Source organism: Pseudoliparis swirei, chromosome 7 (assembly GCF_029220125.1).
Source record: "Pseudoliparis swirei isolate HS2019 ecotype Mariana Trench chromosome 7, NWPU_hadal_v1, whole genome shotgun sequence".
NCBI classification, from domain to species: Eukaryota; Metazoa; Chordata; class Actinopteri; order Perciformes; family Liparidae; genus Pseudoliparis; species Pseudoliparis swirei.
This window is the reverse complement of record NC_079394.1, coordinates 407,919-432,322: the sequence shown is the minus strand read 5'-3', so window position 1 is coordinate 432,322 and position 24,404 is coordinate 407,919. Positions and strand designations below refer to the sequence as shown.

Sequence of the window (24,404 nt, the reverse complement as noted above, 5' to 3'; positions counted from 1 at the left end):
TATATATATAAAATCTACATTAACCAATCAATGACCAGTCAGTGAAATGAGCATCAAGCCAGCAGCTGAGTGGCGCTCTGTGGGGTGACCCCGTGGATGTTGACCCCTGTGGACGTTGACCCCCGTGGACGTTGACCCCCGTGGACGTTGACCCCTGTGGACGTTGACCCCCGTGGACGTAGAGGTCGTACCGTGCTGTCCAGTCCCAGCATGATCATCATCACAAAAAAGATGATTGCAAAAAAGCTTGAGCCCATCATGTTTGCAATGGCTTCTGGGTAAGTGATGAAGAGTAAACTTGGTCCTGAAAGCATGACAGTAGTGCATATGAAGAGAGAGGGTCAGTGTTTGATTTATTGTTGGATTTGATCATCTTTTATATCTTTCAAAGTCCTCATGATGAAGTGCGTTTGCTGACCTTTGTCCTTGGCGACGTCCTCCACCTCCACCTGCCGGATCTCTGCCATGTAGCCCAGCACCGTGAAGATCACGAACCCGGACACGAAGCTGGTCAGGCAGTTCACCACGCTGGTCACGATGGCGTCGCTGTGGGAGGGGAAATGAAAAGCTGCATCATAATCGCCATCATGAAATGATTCTTCAAACCGATCTTCACTTCAACAGAGACACTCGCCAACGCGCTGCTGTCTGAGGCGGACGCTGTGCGCTGGTGACCTCTGACCTGAACGAGCTGCTTGTGGCTTCGGCTTCGTGTCCGACACATACCGTTACTGCTGGCTCGTGACCTTTGACCTCTGGCAACAATCCCAAGGGGGAATAGGTCACAGTGTGGTGTGTGTTCATCAGCGATGGAAAGACTTCAAAAGTCTCTGGAGTGAAAAGCAGAGGGCATCACGTGTTCCACAGAACCAGAGATCACTAAACACACGGATGGTCAACTCACTCCTGCAGGATTCATTAGTTTCCAAATTTAAGAACAATTTTGGGCCAGAATGTTCTAATATCATAAAAGAAAACTAAAATGAAAAAACAAAATCGCAACACATCCTTATCACACTGAGGAGTGATATGTTATATTATTAAGATCATAATGATCTGTTGTGTGTGTTCGAGGCGTCAGGACCCCTCGGTTGATGCTCTGTGTTTCTGCTCTTCCTCTCAGCCCATCACTCTGTCTGCAGCTTCATCTCCTGAGTTCAGCTTCATGCCCACCGTGTCCAACACTCGGAGGAGGAGCGCTGTCTCAACCACAATCTGATTTAACGAGCAATAAATCCCACCGCTTCTCTCAGAGTTGTGACCTCGTGCCACAAGATGCAGTGAACTCAACCTGAAGGTCAGGCGGTGTTGAACGCAGCTTCACGTGACGAGTGAGCCTCTGCAGCGCAGCGCTTACCGGTAGCAGTTGTTTGTGAAAGGGTTGTAGCTGGAGAGGGCCAGGAGCACCCCGAACCCCGGCCCCAGAGAGAAGAAGATCTGAGCCGCCGCGTCCACCCACACCTGAGAAGCACCAGAGACAGACGTTAACCCAGACTGAGAAGCACCAGACAGACGTTAACCCAGACTGAGAAGCACCAGAGACAGACGTTAACCCAGACTGAGAAGCACCAGAGACAGACGTTAACCCAGACTGAGAAGCACCAGAGACAGACGTTAACCCAGACTGAGAAGCACCAGAGAGACGTTAACCCAGACTGAGAAGCACCAGACAGACGTTAACCCAGACTGAGAAGCACCAGAGACAGACGTTAACCCAGACTGAGAAGCACCAGAGACAGACGTTAACCCAGACTGAGAAGCACCAGAGAGACGTTAACCCAAACTGAGAAGCACCAGACAGACGTTAACCCAGACTGAGAAGCACCAGACAGACGTTAACCCAGACTGAGAAGCACCAGACAGACGTTAACCCAGACTGAGAAGCACCAGACAGACGTTAACCCAGACTGAGAAGCACCACACAGACGTTAACCCAGACTGAGAAGCACCAGAGACAGACGTTAACCCAGACTGAGAAGCACCAGAGAGACGTTAACCCAGACTGAGAAGCACCAGAGAATCGTTAACCCAGACTGAGAAGCACCAGAGAGACGTTAACCCAGACTGAGAAGCACCAGACAGACGTTAACCCAGACTGAGAAGCACCAGACAGACGTTAACCCAAACTGAGAAGCACCAGACAGACGTTAACCCAGACCTGAGAAGCACCAGACAGACGTTAACCCAGACTGAGAAGCACCAGAGAGACGTTAACCCAGACTGAGAAGCACCAGACAGACGTTAACCCAGACTGAGAAGCACCAGAGAGACGTTAACCCAGACTGAGAAGCACCAGACAGACGTTAACCCAGACTGAGAAGCACCAGACAGACGTTAACCCAAACTTAGAAGCACCAGACAGACATTAACCCAAACTGAGAAGCACCAGAGAGACGTTAACCCAGACTGAGAAGCACCAGACAGACGTTAACCCAAACTGAGAAGCACCAGACAGATGTTAACCCAGACCTGAGAAGCACCAGACAGACGTTAACCCAGACTGAGAAGCACCAGAGAGACGTTAACTCAGACTGAGAAGCACCAGACAGACGTTAACCCAGACTGAGAAGCACCAGAGAGACGTTAACCCAGACTGAGAAGCACCAGACAGACGTTAACCCAGACTGAGAAGCACCAGACAGACGTTAACCCAAACTTAGAAGCACCAGACAGACATTAACCCAAACTGAGAAGCACCAGAGAGACGTTAACCCAGACTGAGAAGCACCAGAGAGACGTTAACCCAGACTGAGAAGCACCAGAGAGACGTTAACCCAGACTGAGAAGCACCAGAGAAACGTTAACCCAGACTGAGAAGCACCAGACAGACGTTAACCCAGACTGAGAAGCACCAGAGAGACGTTAACCCAGACTGAGAAGCACCAGACAGACGTTAACCCAGACTGAGAAGCACCAGACAGACGTTAACCCAGACTGAGAAGCACCAGAGAGACGTTAACCCAGACTGAGAAGCACCAGACAGACGTTAACCCAGACTGAGAAGCACCAGAGACAGACATTAACCCAAACTGAGAAGCACCAGAGAGACGTTAACCCAGACTGAGAAGCACCAGACAGACGTTAACCCAGACTGAGAAGCACCAGAGAGACGTTAACCCAGACTGAGAAGCACCAGACAGACGTTAACCCAGACTGAGAAGCACCAGAGACAGACGTTAACCCAGACTGAGAAGCACCAGAGAGACGTTAACCCAGACTGAGAAGCACCAGAGAAACGTTAACCCAGACTGAGAAGCACCAGAGAGACGTTAACCCAGACTGAGAAGCACCAGACAGACGTTAACCCAGACTGAGAAGCACCAGAGACAGACGTTAACCCAGACTGAGAAGCACCAGACAGACGTTAACCCAGACTGAGAAGCACCAGAGGCAGACGTTAACCCAGACTGAGAAGCACCAGAGAGACGTTAACCCAGACTGAGAAGCACCAGAGACAGACGTTAACCCAGACTGAACCTCCGGGTCGCTCTGGCGTTAACAGCATCATCGACTGTTCTCAGAACAAGTCTCTCCTTCACGTCACCCTCCACAGGAGGAGACGCGCTATTTATTTCTGTTTTGATCCCTCAGTATAATTCACCGAGCAGAAGAGGTGTGTGTGTGTGTGTGTGTGTGTTGATTTAGTCGGAACACAGCTGTAGGCAGAGAGATCTGAAGAGCAGCACGCGTCTAAAAAGAAGAGCGCAGCGTTGGATATCGGAGAGAGAGGCCGAGAGAGGCCTTTGTTAATGGGCAGAAAATCTAAACCAATTATGCATCTTATTATCCTGCTCTGGGGCTTATTTATGCATCTCATTTGGTCTCATCCATATTCCCTCCCAACCAAAGCGCTCACACATGTTTAGCAAACAGCCTCAGGAGCTGCAGAGGCACATGAGGGCGTCCATCGATGATAAAGAAGTGTTGGCAGATTCTCCAGGGACAGTTTGAGAAATGAATAAAGGAACATGAATGTAACGGTTCGGTGTTGTCCATGACACCAGTCCAGCAGGTTCAATATGAATCAGGAACTCCGAACCGTTGGCAGGACGGGTCGTACCACCTGCTGTTACCCAAAGATAAAGTCCTTTTGGTGAGTTATACACAGTGACTTGTGTATATCCTTTACATTTTATTTAACTTAAATATGACTTTCCGGGAAAAAAAATCTCTGAGGGAATTGGTGGACAAACAAGAAGATTATGTAATCGGATTCTCAAAGAGCCAAACATCTTGGAGATGACTGAATCGGATCCTTTCCTGAAAGAAGCCCGACCAACGCTGTCCAACTCACGCTGGTCTCCAGCAGCTTGCCCCACTGCGGCTTCAGGTAGAACACCACTCCTCGCCAGGCTCCCGGCAGAGTGGCGCCTCGTATCAGCAGGATGAACAGCACGATGTAGGGGAAGGTCGCGGTCACCCACACCACCTGGCGAGGGGAACAGAGCACAGAGACCTGTGAGGCCCAAGAGCCACACCCCCCGTCTTCATGCCGAACCACGCGTTACCTTCCCCGACGTCTTCACGCCCTTCCACAGGCTGAAGTACACGATGGTGAAGATGAGGAAGAGGCAGAGCATCAGCTGCCAGCGAACGCCCCCCACGTCCTTCAGCCCCGACGACTTGTGCATCTCCAGAACGTTCCTCCTGCGGACGTGAAACACGGCGTCACCGTTCCAACGCGCGCTCCCCCGAGTCGCTCCTCCGAGTCGCTCCCCCGAGTCGCTCCCCCGAGTCGCTCCTCCGAGTCGCCCGAGTCGGCTCCGAGTCGCTCCGAGTCGCTCCCCCGAGTCGCTCCTCCGAGTCGCTCCCCCGAGTCGCTCCCCCGAGTCGCTCCTCCGAGTCGCTCCTCCGAGTCGCCTCGCTCGAAGTCGCCTTCGAGTCGCCGGTCCTCCGAGTCGCCTCGAGTCGCCTCCCGAGTCGCCTCCTCCAGTCGCTCCTCCGAGTCGCTCCTCCGAGTCGCTCCCCCGAGTCGCTCCCCCGAGTCGCTCCTCCGAGTCGCTCCTCCGAGTCGCTCCCCCGAGTCGCTCCTCCGAGTCGCTCCCCCGAGTCGCTCCCCCGAGTCGCTCCTCCGAGTCGCCTCCGAGTCGCTCCGGTCGCTTCGAGTCGCCTCGAAGTCGCTCCGGTCGCTCGCCCAGTCGCCCCCGAGTCGCTTCCGGTCGGCTCCCGAGTCGCTCTCCGAGTCGCCTCAAGCCTCCCGAAGTCGCTTCGAGTCGCTTCCCGAGTCGCTCCTCCGAGTCGCTCCTCCGAGTCGCTCGAGTCGCCCAGTCGCCTCCTCGAGTCGCTTCGAGTCGCCCGAAGTCGCTCCGAGTCGCTCCAGTCGCCTCCGAAGTCGCTTCGAGTCGCCCGAGTCGCTTCAGCCGAGTCGCCTCCGAAGTCGCCCGAGTCGCTTCCGAAGTCGCTCCCGAGTCGCCTTCGAAGTCGCTTCCCAGTCGCTTCCTCGAGCCTCCCAGTCGCCTCGAAGCTCCGAGTCGCCTCATCGAAGTCGCCCGAAGCAGTTCGAGTCGCTCCGAGTCGCCTCCGAGTCGCTCGCCTCGAGTCGCGTCAGGTGCGCCTCCGACTGCACTCACACTTACATGAACATGAAGATGGCGCGGCTGTGTCCAGACGCCGTCGAGGTAGCTCCGCGGAGATTGTGCGCTCTTTTAGTTTTTGTGTTTATTTTAATGTTTTGCCACAAACACATCGGCACTAACAGCATACGACCGCAGCACACTTGGACATAAACTTTGCGCAAAACAAGGGTTTTGTCCACTTTTTCCATCGATCCAGCGTGGCGGCCGAGATCGCATTTAGCCAACCACAACAACAACAGTGGAGCCGCTACTACGGGGAGACGACCAAAACATCGAGGGAAACGGAGCGGAATTCGAGACAGACTGAGAGTTCAAGCCCACCGTCCACCTCTGCCCAGCATCCTTCTTGCTAACGTCCAGTCTCTGGAAAATAAGATGGATGATGTTAGGGCAAGGATCAGATTCCAACGGGACATGAGGGACTGTAACATCTTTTGTCTGACGGAAACATGGCTGACCCGCTGGTGCCGGATCGAGTCATATGCCCAACCGAGTCCTTCTCTGTTTTCCGTGCAGACAGAACGGAAGAGTCTGGTAAATCTAAGGGTGGAGGGTTTGCTTCATGACTAACAACAAGTGGTGCAACCTCAAGAACATTAAGACTCTTCGCTCCTGCTCTTGAACCTGGAACATCTGACGATCTCATGCCGTCCATTCTACCTTCCCGGAGTTCAGCTGGTCATCACCACAGCCGCTACATTCCACCACAAGCGGACACCGAAGCACTATCGGACCTACATGATGTGTTATGTCGGCATCAGAACAAGTATCCCGACGCGCTGTGGTGGTGGCTGGGGACTTTAATAGGGCAAACCTAAAAAAGTCATGCCGAACTTTCACCAGCACATTACGTGTGCTACCAGAGGAAAGAACGTTGGACCACTGCTATACGCCATTCAAGAGAGGCTACAAGGCTGTCTCTCTCCCTCCGTCGCAAATCAGACCATGCCGCCATTTTTCTGCTTCCGAGTACCGCAAAAGATCGCGGAAGCGGTAGTGACGAGGAACGTAAGCGGTGGTCTGACCAATCAGAGGCTGAGCTACAGGACGCTCTGCGTGTCGCCGACTGGGACATGATCCAATCCAGTTCCAGTGACGTCAGCGAGTTTATGGAAGTAGCAATGAGCCTCATAGCAACGCTTAGCGGACACCATCGTCCCCCACGGTAAAAGTTAGGGTCTTTCCTAACCAAAAGCCGTGGGTTGATAGATCCATCCGTGAAGCTGTGAACGCCTGCATGCTGCCTATAACTCCGGTCTTGTATCCGCAACATGGACGAGTACAAGGCAGCGGTCTATGGACTGAGGAGGGCGGTGAAGGAGGCCAAGAGGAGGTACCGAGACAGAGTGGAATCACAGATGGAGCAGCGCGACACCAGGCGCCTATGGCAGGGGCTACGGACTATCACAGACTACCAGAGCAGACCCGCGCAATGGTGAGTGCCGACGCATCCCTAGCGGACGACCTGAACTCATTTTATGCACGGTTTGAGGCTAGCAACAACAGCGCTAGCTCGCCGCTAACAACAACACCGTTAGCGTAGCCGAGGTGAGTTCTACCGCTGGGATGAACACACACCTCTGTGACCGAGCACAGTGTGAGGAGGGCTCTGTTGAGGGTGAACACCAGGAAAGCTGCAGGTCCAGATGGCATATCTGGGCGAGTACTGAAGACCTGTGCTAACCAGCTAGCTCCAGTGTTCACCACAATATTCAACCTCTCCCTGGCTGAGTCCGTGGTCCCCGCCTGCTTCAAGAGATCCACTATTGTCCCTGTGCCCAAGAATGCTTCTCCAGCATGTATGAATGACTACCGACCGTGGCCTCACCTCGGTGGTCATGAAATGCTTTGAGAGGCTGATAAAGGACTACATCTGCGCCTTCCTCCTTCCTCCATGGACCCGCTGCAGTTTGCTTATCGCCCAAACAGATCCACGGATGATGCTGTCTCCCAGGTACTGCACACCACACTCTCTCATCTGGACAGCCAGAGGGGGCTATGTGAGACTGCTGTTCATTGATTATAGTTCAGCTTTCAACACCATAGTCCCTCCAGACTGGCCGGCAAGCTGATTGAGCTGGGACTGAACACCCCCTGTGTGCTTGATCCTGGACTTCCTGACCGCCAGGCCACAGGTGGTCAGGGTGGGCAGACACACCTCAAATCCCTCACCCTGAACACAGGATCCCCCAGGGTTGCGTCCTCAGCCCCTACTGTACTCCCTGTACACACATGACTGTGTGGCCAGGTTCAGCTCCAACACCATCATCAAGTTTGCGGATGACACAGTGGTGGTGGGCCTGATCTCCGACAACGACGAGAAGGCCTACCTGGAGGAAGTTGCTGATCTGTCACTCTGGTGCCAGGACAACAGCCTCATCATGAATGTCACCAAAACTAAGGAGCTGATTGTGGACTTTAGGAGGGTACAACAACAGAGGACGTACTCACCACTGGGGATTAACGGGACTACTGTGGAGAGGGTGAGCGGGTATAAATACCTGGGAGTCCACATCACCGAGGATCTGACATGGTCAACGAACACAGACACTCTGGTGAGAAAGGCAAGGCAGCGCCCCTACCACCTCAGGCAGCTGAGGAAATTTAAAGTTTCCCAGAGGATCCTTCAGTCCTTCTACTCTGGAGCTGTAGAGAGCGTCCTGACAGGAAGCATCACAGCCTGGTTTGGCAACTGCTCCGCTCAGGACAGGAAGGCTCTGCAGAGAGTAGTGCTCGGCTGAACGCACTATTGGAACTACACTCCCACCCTGCAGGACTTGTACACCAGGAGGTGCAGAACCAGAGCCGGCAGGATCATGAAGGATCCTCACCACCCCAACAACAGACTGTTTCAGCTGCTGCGGTCAGGCAGGCGCCTCCGTAGTCACGCTGCAAGAACAGAGAGACTGAGACGGAGTTTCTTTCCTCAGGCCATCAGGACTGTGAACTCCGACCTCACCAGGACCCCCACATAGACCCACACAACTGCCCCTCTTAGGCACACACACACACACACACACACACACACACACACACACACACTTACTGTAAATATTGTGTTGTTTTTTATTGTAAATAGTGTGTACTTGTTGCCCTTGCACATTCCTGCTGAGCATTGCCACTTTCATTTCACTGCACACCCTGTGTGTGTATGTGACAAATAAAACATCTTGAATCTTGAATCTTGAATCTTGAAACATGCACTTACGTGTAAAATTCCTCTGCCGGAGACCTGGAGGAATTCGTCCAGGTGACGTTGTCAACGCCAAAGTAGTTGGTGCAGTCGGGCGTGTTCCACACGTTGTCACAGTTGGTCCAGGGCAGGATGGTGGAGAAGGAGGAGTAGAAGTAGAACAGGGCCCAGGCGATGATGGTGTTGTAGTAGAAGGACACATACAGGGCGATGACACAGATGCTGTATCCTAGACCTGAAACAGAGGAGGGGAGGAGGGAGGAGGGAGGAGAGAGGAGAGAGAGAGGAGAGAGAGGAGAGAGGAGAGAGAGGAGAGGAGAGAGGAGAGAGGAGAGAGAGGAGAGAGGAGAGAGGAGAGAGAGGAGAGAGACACACCTGTGAGATGTCTCCAGGAGGGCTCCCTGTTCTGACTGATCTGAGGTCAGCTGTGTGGACCGTACCTTTGAAAATGGGGCAGATGTGTTTCCAGATGGAAATGGCTCCGGTTCTGTGAAACTGACCCAGTGCCAGCTCCATGTAGAAGAGCGGCACGCCCCCGAAGATGGCCATCAACATGTAGGGGATGAGGAAAGCACCTGTCAGGAGGACATTCATAGAGTCAGGAGGACATTCATAGAGTCAGGAGGACATTCATAGAGTCAGGAGGACATTCATAGAGTCATGAGGACATTCATAGAGTCAGGAGGACATTCATAGAGTCATGAGGACATTCATAGAGTCAGGAGGACATTCATAGAGTCAGGAGGACATTCATAGAGCCATGAGGACGTTCATAGAGTCATGAGGACATTCATAGAGTCATGATGACATTCATAGAGTCATGAGGACATTCATAGAGTCATGAGGACATTCATAGAGTCATGAGGACATTCATAGAGTCAGGAGGACATTCATAGAGTCATGAGGACATTCATAGAGTCAGGAGGACATTCATAGAGTCATGAGGACATTCATAGAGTCATGAGGACATTCATAGAGCCATGAGGACGTTCATAGAGTCATGAGGACATTCATAGAGTCATGAGGACATTCATAGAGTCATGATGACATTCATAGAGTCAGGAGGACATTCATAGAGTCATGAGGACATTCATAGAGTCAGGAGGACATTCATAGAGTCAGGAGGACATTCATACAGTCATGAGGACATTCATAGAGTCAGGAGGACATTCATACAGTCATGAGGACATTCATAGAGCCATGAGGACGTTCATAGAGTCATGAGGACATTCATAGAGTCATGAGGACATTCATAGAGTCATGATGACATTCATAGAGTCATGAGGACATTCATAGAGTCAGGAGGACATTCATAGAGTCATGAGGACGTTCATAGAGTCAGGAGGACATTCATAGAGTCAGGAGGACATTCATAGAGTCAGGAGGACATTCATAGAGTCAGGAGAACATTCATAAAGTCATGAGGACATTCATAGAGTCATGAGGACATTCATAGAGTCAGGAGGACATTCATAAAGTCATGAGGACATTCATAGAGTCAGGAGGACATTCATAGAGTCAGGAGGACATTCATAAAGTCATGAGTACATTCATAGAGTCATGAGGACATTCATAGAGTCATGAGGATATTCATAGAGTCATGAGGACGTTCATAGAGTCATGAGGACATTCATAGAGTCATGATGACATTCATAGAGTCATGAGGACATTCATAGAGTCAGGAGGACATTCATAGAGTCATGAGGACATTCATAGAGTCATGAGGACGTTAATAGAGTCATGAGGACATTCATAGAGTCATGAGGACATTCATAGAGTCAGGAGGACATTCATAGAGTCACGAGGACGTTCATAGAGTCAGGAGGACATTCATAGAGTCAGGAGGACATTCATAGAGTCATGAGGACATTCATAGAGTCATGATGACATTCATAGAGTCAGGCGGACATTCATAGAGTCAGGAGGACATTCATAAAGTCATGAGGACATTCATAGAGTCAGGACATTCATAAAGTCATGAGTACATTCATAGAGTCATGAGGACATTCATAGAGTCGAGGACGTTCATAGAGTCATGAGGACGTTCATAGAGTCATGAGGATGTTCATAGAGTCATGAGGACATTCATAGAGTCATGATGACATTCATAGAGTCAGGAGGACATTCATAAAGTCATGAGGACATTCATAGAGTCAGGAGGACGTTCATAGAGTCATGAGGACATTCATAGAGTCATGAGGACGTTCATAGAGTCATGAGGACATTCATAGAGTCATGATGACATTCATAGAGTCATGAGGACATTCATAAAGTCAGGAGGACGTTCATAGAGTCATGAGGACATTCATAGAGTCATGATGACATTCATAGAGTCATGAGGACATTCATAGAGTCATGATGTCATTCATTAGATGGAGGACGTTCATAGAGTCATGAGGACATTCATAGAGTCATGAGGACATTCATAGAGTCAGGAGGACATTCATAGAGTCATGAGGACATTCATAGAGTCAGGAGGACGTTCATAGAGTCATGAGGACATTCATAGGGTCATGAGGACGTTCATAGAGTCATGAGGACATTCATAGAGTCAGGAGGACATTCATAAAGTCATGAGGACGTTCATAGAGTCAGGAGGACATTCATAGAGTCATGAGGACGTTCATAGAGTCATGAGGACATTCATAGAGTCAGGAGGACGTTCATAGAGTCATGAGGACATTCATAGAGTCATGAGGACGTTCATAGAGTCATGAGGACATTCATAGAGTCAGTAGGACGTTCATAGAGTCAGGAGGACGTTCATAGAGTCAGGAGGACATTCATAGAGTCAGGAGGACGTTCATAGAGTCATGAGGACATTCATAGAGTCAGGAGGACATTCATAGAGTCATGAGGACATTCATAGAGTCAGCAGGACATTCATAGAGTCATGAGGACATTCATAGAGTCAGGAGGACATTCATAGAGTCAGGAGGACATTCATAGAGTCATGAGGACGTTCATAGAGTCAGGAGGACATTCATAGAGTCAGGAGGACATTCATAGAGTCATGAGGACATTCATAGAGTCAGGAGGACATTCATAGAGTCAGGAGGACATTCATAAAGTCATGAGGACATTCATAGAGTCATGAGGACATTCATAGAGTCAGGAGGACATTCATAGAGTCATGAGGACATTCATAGAGTCAGGAGGACATTCATAGAGTCATGAGGACATTCATAGAGTCATGAGGACATTCATAGAGCCATGAGGACGTTCATAGAGTCATGAGGACATTCATAGAGTCATGAGGACATTCATAGAGTCATGATGACATTCATAGAGTCAGGAGGACATTCATAGAGTCATGAGGACATTCATAGAGTCAGGAGGACATTCATAGAGTCAGGAGGACATTCATACAGTCATGAGGACATTCATAGAGTCAGGAGGACATTCATACAGTCATGAGGACATTCATAGAGCCATGAGGACGTTCATAGAGTCATGAGGACATTCATAGAGTCATGAGGACATTCATAGAGTCATGATGACATTCATAGAGTCATGAGGACATTCATAGAGTCAGGAGGACATTCATAGAGTCATGAGGACGTTCATAGAGTCAGGAGGACATTCATAGAGTCAGGAGGACATTCATAGAGTCAGGAGGACATTCATAGTCAGGAGAACATTCATAAAGTCATGAGGACATTCATAGAGTCATGAGGACATTCATAGAGTCAGGAGGACATTCATAAAGTCATGAGGACATTCATAGAGTCAGGAGGACATTCATAGAGTCAGGAGGACATTCATAAAGTCATGAGTACATTCATAGAGTCATGAGGACATTCATAGAGTCATGAGGATATTCATAGAGTCATGAGGACGTTCATAGAGTCATGAGGACATTCATAGAGTCATGATGACATTCATAGAGTCATGAGGACATTCATAGAGTCAGGAGGACATTCATAGAGTCATGAGGACATTCATAGAGTCATGAGGACGTTAATAGAGTCATGAGGACATTCATAGAGTCATGAGGACATTCATAGAGTCAGGAGGACATTCATAGAGTCACGAGGACGTTCATAGAGTCAGGAGGACATTCATAGAGTCAGGAGGACATTCATAGAGTCATGAGGACATTCATAGAGTCATGATGACATTCATAGAGTCAGGCGGACATTCATAGAGTCAGGAGGACATTCATAAAGTCATGAGGACATTCATAGAGTCAGGAGGACATTCATAAAGTCATGAGTACATTCATAGAGTCATGAGGACATTCATAGAGTCGAGAGGACGTTCATAGAGTCATGAGGACGTTCATAGAGTCATGAGGATGTTCATAGAGTCATGAGGACATTCATAGAGTCATGATGACATTCATAGAGTCAGGAGGACATTCATAAAGTCATGAGGACATTCATAGAGTCAGGAGGACGTTCATAGAGTCATGAGGACATTCATAGAGTCATGAGGACGTTCATAGAGTCATGAGGACATTCATAGAGTCATGATGACATTCATAGAGTCATGAGGACATTCATAAAGTCAGGAGGACGTTCATAGAGTCATGAGGACATTCATAGAGTCATGATGACATTCATAGAGTCATGAGGACATTCATAGAGTCATGATGTCATTCATAGAGTCATGAGGACGTTCATAGAGTCATGAGGACATTCATAGAGTCATGAGGACATTCATAGAGTCAGGAGGACATTCATAGAGTCATGAGGACGTTCATAGAGTCATGAGGACATTCATAGAGTCAGGAGGACGTTCATAGAGTCATGAGGACATTCATAGGGTCATGAGGACGTTCATAGAGTCATGAGGACATTCATAGAGTCAGGAGGACATTCATAAAGTCATGAGGACGTTCATAGAGTCAGGAGGACATTCATAGAGTCATGAGGACGTTCATAGAGTCATGAGGACATTCATAGAGTCAGGAGGACGTTCATAGAGTCATGAGGACATTCATAGAGTCATGAGGACGTTCATAGAGTCATGAGGACATTCATAGAGTCAGTAGGACGTTCATAGAGTCAGGAGGACGTTCATAGAGTCAGGAGGACATTCATAGAGTCAGGAGGACGTTCATAGAGTCATGAGGACATTCATAGAGTCAGGAGGACATTCATAGAGTCATGAGGACATTCATAGAGTCAGCAGGACATTCATAGAGTCATGTGGACGTTCATAGAGTCATGAGGACATTCATAGAGTCAGGAGGACATTCATAGAGTCAGGAGGACATTCATAGAGTCATGAGGACGTTCATAGAGTCAGGAGGACATTCATAGAGTCAGGAGGACATTCATAGAGTCATGAGGACATTCATAGAGTCAGGAGGACATTCATAGAGTCAGGAGGACATTCATAAAGTCATGAGGACATTCATAGAGTCATGAGGACATTCATAGAGTCAGGAGGACATTCATAAAGTCATGAGGACATTCATAGGGTCAGGAGGACATTCATAGAGTCAGGAGGATATTCATAAAGTCATGAGTACATTCATAGAGTCATGAGGACATTCATAGAGTCGAGAGGACGTCCATAGAGTCATGAGGACGTTCATAGAGTCATGAGGATGTTCATAGAGTCATGAGGACATTCATAGAGTCATGATGACATTCATAGAGTCAGGAGGACATTCATAAAGTCATGAGGACATTCATAGAGTCAGGAGGACGTTCATAGAGTCATGAGGACATTCATAGAGTCATGAGGATATTCATAGAGTCATGAGGACGTTCATAGAGTCATGAGGACATTCATAGAGTCAGGAGGACATTCATAGTCATGAGGACATTCATAGAGCCATGAGGACGTTCATAGAGTCATGAGGACATTCATAGAGTCATGAGGACATTCATAGAGTCATGATGACATTCATAGAGTCAGGAGGACATTCATAGTCATGAGGACATTCATAGAGTCAGGAGGACATTCATAGAGTCATGATGACATTCATAGAGTCATGAGGACATTCATAAAGTCAGGAGGACGTTCATAGAATCATGAGGATATTCATAGAGTCATGATGACATTCATAGAGTCATGAGGACATTCATAGAGTCATGATGACATTCATAGAGTCATGAGGACGTTCATAGAGTCATGAGGACATTCATAGAGTCATGAGGACATTCATAGAGTCATGAGGACGTTCATAGAGTCATGAGGACATTCATAGAGTCAGGAGGACGTTCATAGAGTCATGAGGACATTCATAGAGTCACGAGGACGTTCATAGAGTCATGAGGACATTCATAGAGTCAGGAGGACATTCATAAAGTCACGAGGACGTTCATAGAGTCAGGAGGACATTCATAGTCATGAGGACGTTCATAGAGTCATGAGGACATTCATAGAGTCAGGAGGACGTTCATAGAGTCATGAGGACATTCATAGAGTCATGAGGACGTTCATAGAGTCATGAGGACATTCATAGAGTCAGGAGGACGTTCATAGAGTCAGGAGGACGTTCATAGAGTCATGAGGACATTCATAGAGTCAGGAGGACGTTCATAGAGTCAGGAGGACGTTCATAGAGTCATGAGGACATTCATAGAGTCAGGAGGACATTCATAGAGTCATGAGGACATAGAGTCATGAGGACGTTCATAGAGTCATGAGGACATTCATAGAGTCAGGAGGACATTCATAGAGTCATGAGGACATTCATAGAGTCAGGAGGACGTTCATAGAGTCATGAGGACATTCATAGAGTCAGGAGGACGTTCATAGAGCCATGAGGACATTCATAGAGTCAGGAGGACATTCATAGAGTCATGAGGACATTCATAGAGTCAGGAGGACATTCATAGAGTCATGAGGACATTCATAGAGTCATGAGGACATTCATAGAGTCATGAGGACGTTCATAGAGTCATGAGGACATTCATAGAGTCAGGAGGACATTCATAGAGTCAGGAGGACATTCATAGAGTCATGAGGACATTCATAGAGTCAGGAGGACATTCATAGAGTCATGAGGACATTCATAGAGTCATGAGGATATTCATAGAGTCAGGAGGACATTCCTAGAGTCATGAGGACGTTCATAGAGTCATGAGGACATTCATAGAGTCATGAGGACGTTCATAGAGTCATGAGGACATTCATAGAGTCAGGAGGACATTCATAGAGTCATGAGGATATTCATAGAGTCAGGAGGACGTTCATAGAGTCATGAGGACGTTCATAGAGTCATGAGGACATTCATAGAGTCATGAGGACGTTCATAGAGTCATGAGGACGTTCATAGAGTCATGAGGACATTCATAGAGTCATGAGGACATTCATAGAGTCATGAGGACATTCATAGAGTCATGATGACATTCATAGAGTCATGAGGACATTCATAGGGTCAGGAGGACATTCATAGAGTCATGAGGATATTCATAGAGTCAGGAGGACATTCATAGAGTCATGATGACATTATTCTTTGATCTAACCATGAACTGAAGCCTCCAGCTGGAGCTCTGATATAAAAACACTTTGGACAGATTTGATCTTCACAGACAAAATAATAAAATAAAACGGAGACACAATCTTCCATGTGTGTCTCCTGTGCCGTTTTTTAAATTGTTTTGTTGACAGTTGTTTTTTAATAAACTTGTATTGTAATGTAATTAGTTGCTGATATTAAACATGAAGTAAAACACATCTTTTTAAAGGACCAGTGGCCAGTGAGAGAAAAGAAGGGTTCACTACATTCAGACCCAACATGTCTCTGACTGAAGCTGCTGCTGGTTTGAGGATGAAGGAGATCAAATGAAAGTCGTCCTGCTCTCTAGAACGTGAAGACTTCCTGAGGACTTGGCACCGCGGACAGTTCGACACGCAGACGCGCGCAGCTTCACTTGAGCACAAATTCAGAGATTTCATCGATTTGAGAAAACAAATGAAACCAGTGTTTCCCAAGTGATCTAATGCATCAGATTCAAGTTACACACAGACTGACTGGTGACATGAAGCCGAATGGCGATGGTTCAAGACGTCTGACTTACCGCCTCCGTTCTGATAGCATACGTACGGAAATCTCCAAACATTTCCCAAGTCCACCGCGAACCCGATGACGGACAGCAGGAAGTCCATCTTCTTGCTCCACTTGTCTCTGGAGCCGATGGCCGGCACCGGGACCGCGCTGCTGGAGCTGTAGCCGGGATGAAGGGCGCCTTGCTGGGTCAGACTGCCGGCCATGACTGCTGAGTGCTGTCGGGGCATCGGACTGGGAGAAGTCCGGAGAGGAGCAGCTCCACGCAGAGGAGGCTCTCCTCCGGGGAGCGAGGAGGAGGAGTGGGAGGAGCTGGAGGAGCTGCACCTGTTGGAGGAGTCGGTGTGTTCACGGGTCACAGCAACAGGCTGTCCCGCCGATGAGGATGAGGAGGATGAGGATGATGGTGGTAAAGGTCGTTATCCTTTAAGGCCACTGATGTGTTCAGCATGGTCCCCTTATGCTCACATCAACTTTATCTTTGAAACTCACACACATGCATTATTGAAATGAACTGTACTGCAGTATTTAACAAGAGGCTTTGAACGCATCATTTTAGATCACGTGTCTCGTTTAACTGGTAAATGAGATATTTTAAGTCAACTTGAGTTCTGAGATTCCAACAATAAATGAAAACAGGGACCAATGTTCTGCTAAAGTCTCACTTCCTGACACGTTTTTAAATGCTCAGATGGATTTTCACAATAAAATTGGGAGTTTATGATAAAACGTATATCTCAATGACTTTGAAACATCCTTAACATTCTCATTTCTGTTTCATGGAGAGTTACAACTCAAATGCAGGTCTGCAAAAAGTAATAACTCATCACCAATGTAGTTCTTGTTTTAATTGGCCAACGCCAACAAGATGACAGTTGCTTTGTGTGTCTTGTTTACCTTCTGGACATATTTACACTGACTGTTCAATAATGACTGAATGCTGCTCTGTATTGTGATGAGCTCTTTAGATTCTCATTGTAACTGTTTAATACTGTGTAATATACAACACTGTCTACAGAAACATCACCGTGGATCTTTTGGATGAAATGTGTCACAAACGTCATCCATGCCAAACCAGAATCAAACAAAACAACCACAGCAATAAAACAAACTCTGCAGAAGTTCAATAGAAAACAACAGAAGTCATAGATATTATAGAATACACACGTTTGACCTGACATAGTAATCGATCGGCTCATTGTGCATGTGATGGAAATGAGGAGAGAAGAGGACAGACCTTCCCTGAGAAGCAACTCTTCAGTCTGGAACAGAAAGATATTACAGAAACGTTGTAGGGACTTGTATTTCCTCTTTAGCATTTGTGAAAGTAAAACACTCGATAGAGAGAGCTAGAAATAGCACCTGGAGCCATCTTGGCCATCTCCAGATAGTTTGGGGAATACTGCAGGAGAGAATCACAGCAGCGGAACTGCATTCATCAGGAACAACCTAATAACAAGACTGGCTGATCCGATCCACAGCTTTCAGCACGGAGCACTTTGGAAAGGCTGAGACTGGAAACCCAGAGACCTGAGAGAGAGAGAGCATCCAATGAAGTAACGTTGGGAATAGATACGACACAAAGATCAGAGGATCCAGCGCCATCGGGAAAGTGTCACTTACTGTGAAAGCCAAGAGGCCGGAAAACCGTCTGACCGCGACAGACCTGAGTCTGTAGACCTGAGTCTGTAGACCTGAGACTGTAGACCTGAGACTGTAGACCTGAGTCTGTAGACCTGAGACTGTAGACCTGACTCTGTAGACCTGAGACTGTAGACCTGAGACTGTAGACCTGACTCTGTAGACCTGAGACTGTAGACCTGAGTCTGCAGACCTGAGACTGTAGACCTGATTCTGTTGACCTGAGTCAGTAGACCTGAGTCTGTAGACCTGAGACTGTAGACCTGAGTCTGTAGACCTGAGACTGTAGACCTGACTCTGTAGACCTGAGACTGTAGACCTGACTCTGTAGACCTGAGACTATAGACCTGACTCTGTAGACCTGAGACTGTAGACCTGAGACTGTAGACCTGACTCTGTAGACCTGAGACTGTAGACCTGAGACTGTAGACCTGAGTCTGTTGACCTGAGTCAGTAGACCTGAGTCTGTAGACCTGAGACTGTAGACCTGAGTCTGTAGACCTGAGACTGTAGACCTGACTCTGTAGACCTGAGACTGTAGACCTGACTCTGTAGACCTGAGACTATAGACCTGACTCTGTAGACCTGACTCTGTAGACCTGAGACTGTAGACCTGAGACTGTAGACCTGAGACTGTAGACCTGAGACTGTAGACCTGACTCTGTAGACCTGAGACTGTAGACCTGAGTCTGCAGACCTGAGACTGTAGACCTGAGTCTGTTGACCTGAGTCTGTAGACCTGAGTCTGTAGACCTGAGACTGTAGACCTGAGTCTGTAGACCTGAGACTGTAGACCTGACTCTGTAGACCTGAGACTGTAGACCTGAGACTGTAGACCTGACTCTGTAGACCTGAGACTGTAGACCTGAGTCTGTAGACCTGAGACTGTAGACCTGACTCTGTAGACCTGAGACTGTAGACCTGAGACTGTAGACCTGACTCTGTAGACCTGAGACTGTAGACCTGAGTCTGCAGACCTGAGACTGTAGACCTGAGTCTGTAGACCTGACTCTGCAGACCTGAGACTGTAGACCTGAGACTGTAGACCTGAGACTGTAGACCTGAGTCTGTAGACCTGAGACTGTAGACCTGAGTCTGTAGACCTGAGTCTGTAGACCTGAGACTGTAGACCTGAGTCTGTAGACCTGAGACTGTAGACCTGACTCTGTAGACCTGAGACTGTAGACCTGAGTCTGTAGACCTGAGACTGTAGACCTGAGTCTGTAGACCTGAGACTGTAGACCTGAGACTGTAGACCTGAGTCTGTAGACCTGAGTCTGTAGACCTGACTCTGTAGACCTGAGACTGTAGACCTGAGTCTGTAGACCTGAGTCTGTAGACCTGAGTCTGTAGACCTGAGACTGTAGACCTGACTCTGTAGACCTGAGACTGTAGACCTGAGTCTGTAGACCTGAGTCTGTAGACCTGAGACTGTAGACCTGAGACTGTAGACCTGAGTCTGTAGACCTGAGTCTGTAGACCTGACTCTGTAGACCTGAGACTGTAGACCTGAGACTGTAGACCTGAGACTGTAGACCTGAGTCTGTAGACCTGACTCTGTAGACCTGCGACTGTAGACCTGAGTCTGTAGACCTGTAGACCTGACGCTGTAGACCTGAGTCTGTAGATCTGAGGCTGTAGACCTGAGTCTGTAGACCTGAGTCTGTAGACCTGAGACTGTAGACCTGAGTCTGTAGACCTGAGACTGTAGACCTGAGTCTGTAGACCTGAGTCTGTAGACCTGAGACTGTAGACCTGAGACTGTAGACCTGAGTCTGTAGACCTGAGACTGTAGACCTGAGTCTGTAGACCTGAGCCTGAGTCTGTTGACCTGAGTCTGTAGACCTGAGTCTGTAGACCTGAGACTGTAGACCTGAGACTGTAGACCTGAGTCTGTAGACCTGAGCCTGAGTCTGTTGACCTGAGTCTGTAGACCTGAGTCTGTAGACCTGAGTCTGTATACCTGAGACTGTAGACCTGAGACTGTAGACCTGAGGCTGTAGACCTGAGACTGAAGACCTGAGTCTGTAGACCTGAGCCTGAGTCTGTAGACCTGAGGCTGTAGACCTGAGACTGTAGACCTGAGTCTGTCGACCTGAGACTGTAGACCTGAGACTGAGTCTGTTGACCTGAGTCTGTAGACCTGAGAGTGTAGACCTGAGTCTGTAGACCTGACTCTGTAGACCTGAGACTGTAGACCTGAGACTGAGTCTGTTGACCTGAGTCTGTAGACCTGAGACTGTAGACCTGAGACTGTAGACCTGAGTCTGTAGACCTGAGACTGTAGACCTGAGTCTGTAGACCTGACTCTGTAGACCTGAGACTGTAGACCTGAGACTGAGTCTGTTGACCTGAGTCTGTAGACCTGAGACTGTAGACCTGAGCCTGAGTCTGTTGACCTGAGTCTGTAGACCTGAGACTGTAGACCTGAGACTGTAGACCTGAGTCTGTAGACCTGAGTCTGTAGACCTGAGACTGTAGACCTGAGGCTGTAGACCTGTAGACCTGAGTCTGTAGACCTGAGACTGTAGACCTGAGACTGTAGACCTGAGTCTGTAGACCTGAGGCTGTAGACCTGAGACTGTAGACCTGAGTCTGTAGACCTGAGACTGTAGACCTGAGTCTGTAGACCTGAGACTGTAGACCTGAGACTGTAGACCTGAGTCTGTAGACCTGTAGACCTGAGTCTGTAGACCTGAGTCTGTAGACCTGAGACTGTAGACCTGAGACTGTAGACCTGAGTCTGTAGACCTGAGGCTGTAGACCTGAGACTGTAGACCTGAGACTGTAGACCTGAGGCTGTAGACCTGTAGACCTGAGTCTGTAGACCTGAGACTGTAGACCTGAGTCTGTTGACCTGAGTCTGTAGACCTGAGACTGTAGACCTGAGTCTGTAGACCTGAGACTGTAGACCTGAGTCTGTAGACCTGAGACTGTAGACCTGAGACTGTAGACCTGAGTCTGTAGACCTGAGACTGTAGACCTGAGTCTGTAGACCTGAGACTGTAGACCTGAGTCTGTAGACCTGAGACTGTAGACCTGAGACTGTAGACCTGAGACTGAGTCTGTTGACCTGAGTCTGTCGACCTGAGACTGTAGACCTGAGACTGAGTCTGTTGACCTGAGTCTGTAGACCTGAGACTGTAGACCTGAGTCTGTAGACCTGACTCTGTAGACCTGAGACTGTAGACCTGAGTCTGTAGACCTGACTCTGTAGACCTGAGACTGTAGACCTGAGACTGAGTCTGTTGACCTGAGTCTGTAGACCTGAGACTGTAGACCTGAGCCTGAGTCTGTTGACCTGAGTCCCAGACCTGAGACTGTAGACCTGAGACTGTAGACCTGAGTCTGTAGACCTGAGACTGTAGACCTGAGGCTGTAGACCTGTAGACCTGAGTCTGTAGACCTGAGACTGTAGACCTGAGACTGTAGACCTGAGTCTGTAGACCTGAGACTGTAGACCACAGACCTGAGACTGTAGACCTGAGACTGTAGACCTGAGTCTGTAGACCTGAGTCTGTAGACCTGAGTCTGTAGACCTGAGACTGTAGACCTGAGACTGTAGACCTGAGTCTGTAGACCTGAGACTGTAGACCTGAGACTGTAGACCTGAGACTGTAGACCTGAGACTGTAGACCTGAGTCTGTAGACCTGAGACTGTATACCTGAGTCTGTAGACCTGAGGCTGTAGACCTGAGACTGTAGACCTGAGTCTGTAGACCTGAGACTGTAGACCTGAGTCTGTAGACCTGAGTCTGTAGACCTGAGACTGTAGACCTGAGTCTGTAGACCTGAGGCTTATCAGGCTGTATCAGTTGTCTGATTTTCTGATTGTCTGATTTTCCCAGCTGCTCCTGAACGCATCATCTCACTCTTCCGGTAAGCTCTGGTTGCTCAACAGCGAGCATGACTTCTTCTTCTCTCCCTCCCGCTCCCTCTTGCTCAGTGTGTCTCATGTATAGTTATCCCCCTGCCTCCCTTAATGATAACGATACATGCAACAAGTGTAGTTTATTTGCTAGGTTGGAGGCAGGTCTAAGTGGGTTAGATGCACGGCTCCGCGCTATCGAAGCTCAGACAGCTATGCTAGTTAGCCCGCCCTCTCCCGTAGCCGGCGCGGAGCTACAGTCAGCTGTTAGCTGTGCCCCGGCGGTAACCGTGCAGCCGGATGGTTGGGTAACTGTTCGCAGGAGTAGTCTACAGAAGCCCGCTGTGCACCAACCACTTCACGTTTCGAACCAGTTTTCCTGCTCAGCGACACCGCTGAGGAACACACCCTGGTTATCGGGAGCTCTATAGTCAGGAACGTGAAAATAGCGAAGCCACGGACCACCGTCGTGTGCCTCCCGGGGCCAGAGCGGGCGACGTGGAGTCTTGTTTGAAGCTGCTGGCTAAGGATGGCGAGATACAGTCAGATTGTAATGCGCCGGTGGTAATGACGCCGAGCCCGGCCGGAACTCACTAAAATTAATGTGGAATCGGTGTGTGCTTATGCCAAGACGTTGTCGGACACCGTAATTTCTCTGGCCCTCTCCCAAATTTGCAGACAGACGAATTGTATGCCCGAATGTCGTCTTTCAACGCTGGCTGTCGGTGGTGCCCAGCGAATAATGTAGACTACGACAACAACTGGAAGACTTTCTGGGGAAACCTGATCTGATGAGGAGGCGGCATTCATCCCACGTTGGACGGAGCGCGTCATTTCTGCGAATATGACCAAGTTGATCACCGGACTTAATCTATGACAAGGGTTCAGATCAGGAACCGGAGCAGAGTTGTGGTTTAACACCCTTCTCTGCTCTTCCATTCGAGCAGTTACCCACCCTTGACTTTAGAGTAGAGACTGTGTCTGTCCAGCCACTTCAATTAAATAAATCAAAAGTAAGCAGAAGAGGTCGTACACAATAACCTTACACACGTTAACACAATTATTTCAGCAGTGCAACAAAATAGGTCTATTAAATGTGGTCTCTAAATATACGATCACTGTCATCTAAAGCTGTGTTACTGAATGATCTAATATCAGATAATCACATTGATATATGTTGCATAACTGAAACCTGGCTGAGCCATGAAGAATATGTCTGCCTGAATGAATCCACTCCTCCAAGTGATGTTAATACTAACATTCCTCGAGGCACCGGTCGAGGAGGTGGAGTAGCAACCATCTTTGAATCGAGCCTATTAATTAATCCTCAACCAAAATTACACTACACATCATTTGAAAGCCTTGTTCTTGGCCTTTCACATCCAACCTGGAAAACACTACAGCCAATTCAATTTGTGATTCTGTACCGCCACCAGGTCCATATTCAGAGTTTATATCTGAATTCTCAGAATTTATATCAAGTTTGGTTCTTAAAACCGATACAGTTATTAATGTTGGAAGTTATAATATCCATGTGGATGTTGATAATGATTGCAGTGCTGCATTCATCTCCTTGTTGGACTCGATTGGCTTCTGTCAGAGTACAGAAAACTCACACAGCTTTGGCCACACGCTTGATCTTGTTCTTACTTATGGCGTTGACATTGAGCATTTGAACGTCTTCCACAGAATCCTCTTCTGTCAGACCACAACCTCATAACTTTTGAATTTATACTACGGTGTACTCCGTTAGTCAAAAGTTTCTACACTAGATGTCTAACTGATAGTGCTGTAGCTAAATTTAAAGCGATTCCTTCTGTATTTGATTCGATACCACGTCTCAATATAACAGAGGACTCCTGGTCTAACTTTAGTCCGTCCCAGATTGATCATCTTGTTGACAGTGCCATAGGCTCTCTGAGAATGACACTGGACTCGATAGCCTCTGAAGAAGAAGACAGTGAGGAAGAGGAGGTTTGCTCCTGGTATAACCCTCAGACCAGAAACTGAAGCAAGCGTCACGAGAAGCTTGAGCGCATGGCGTTCAACTAATCTCGAAGAATCCCGCTTAGTTTGGCGAGATAGTCTTAAAACATATAAGAAGGCCCTCCGTAATGCCAGAGCAGCCTATTACTCATCAATAATAGAAAAATAAAA

General features: G+C 48.3%; 1 protein-coding gene across 1 annotated transcript in view; it reads right to left on the bottom strand.

The window, feature by feature from the left end:
• Nucleotides 1–16,944, bottom strand: part of slc6a4b (solute carrier family 6 member 4b) — a 27,123-nt gene extending 10,179 nt beyond the window's left edge. The window contains exons 1-8 of the mRNA XM_056420024.1: nt 16,752–16,944; nt 9,210–9,344; nt 8,785–9,004; nt 4,509–4,647; nt 4,295–4,429; nt 1,358–1,461; nt 419–546; nt 192–304 (exon numbers count right to left, since the gene is read on the bottom strand). Coding sequence (XP_056275999.1) covers nt 192–304; nt 419–546; nt 1,358–1,461; nt 4,295–4,429; nt 4,509–4,647; nt 8,785–9,004; nt 9,210–9,344; nt 16,752–16,944 — 1,167 coding nt within the window. The remainder of the gene's footprint in view (nt 1–191; nt 305–418; nt 547–1,357; nt 1,462–4,294; nt 4,430–4,508; nt 4,648–8,784; nt 9,005–9,209; nt 9,345–16,751) is intronic.
• Between the last annotated feature and the right edge of the window lie 7,460 nt (nt 16,945–24,404).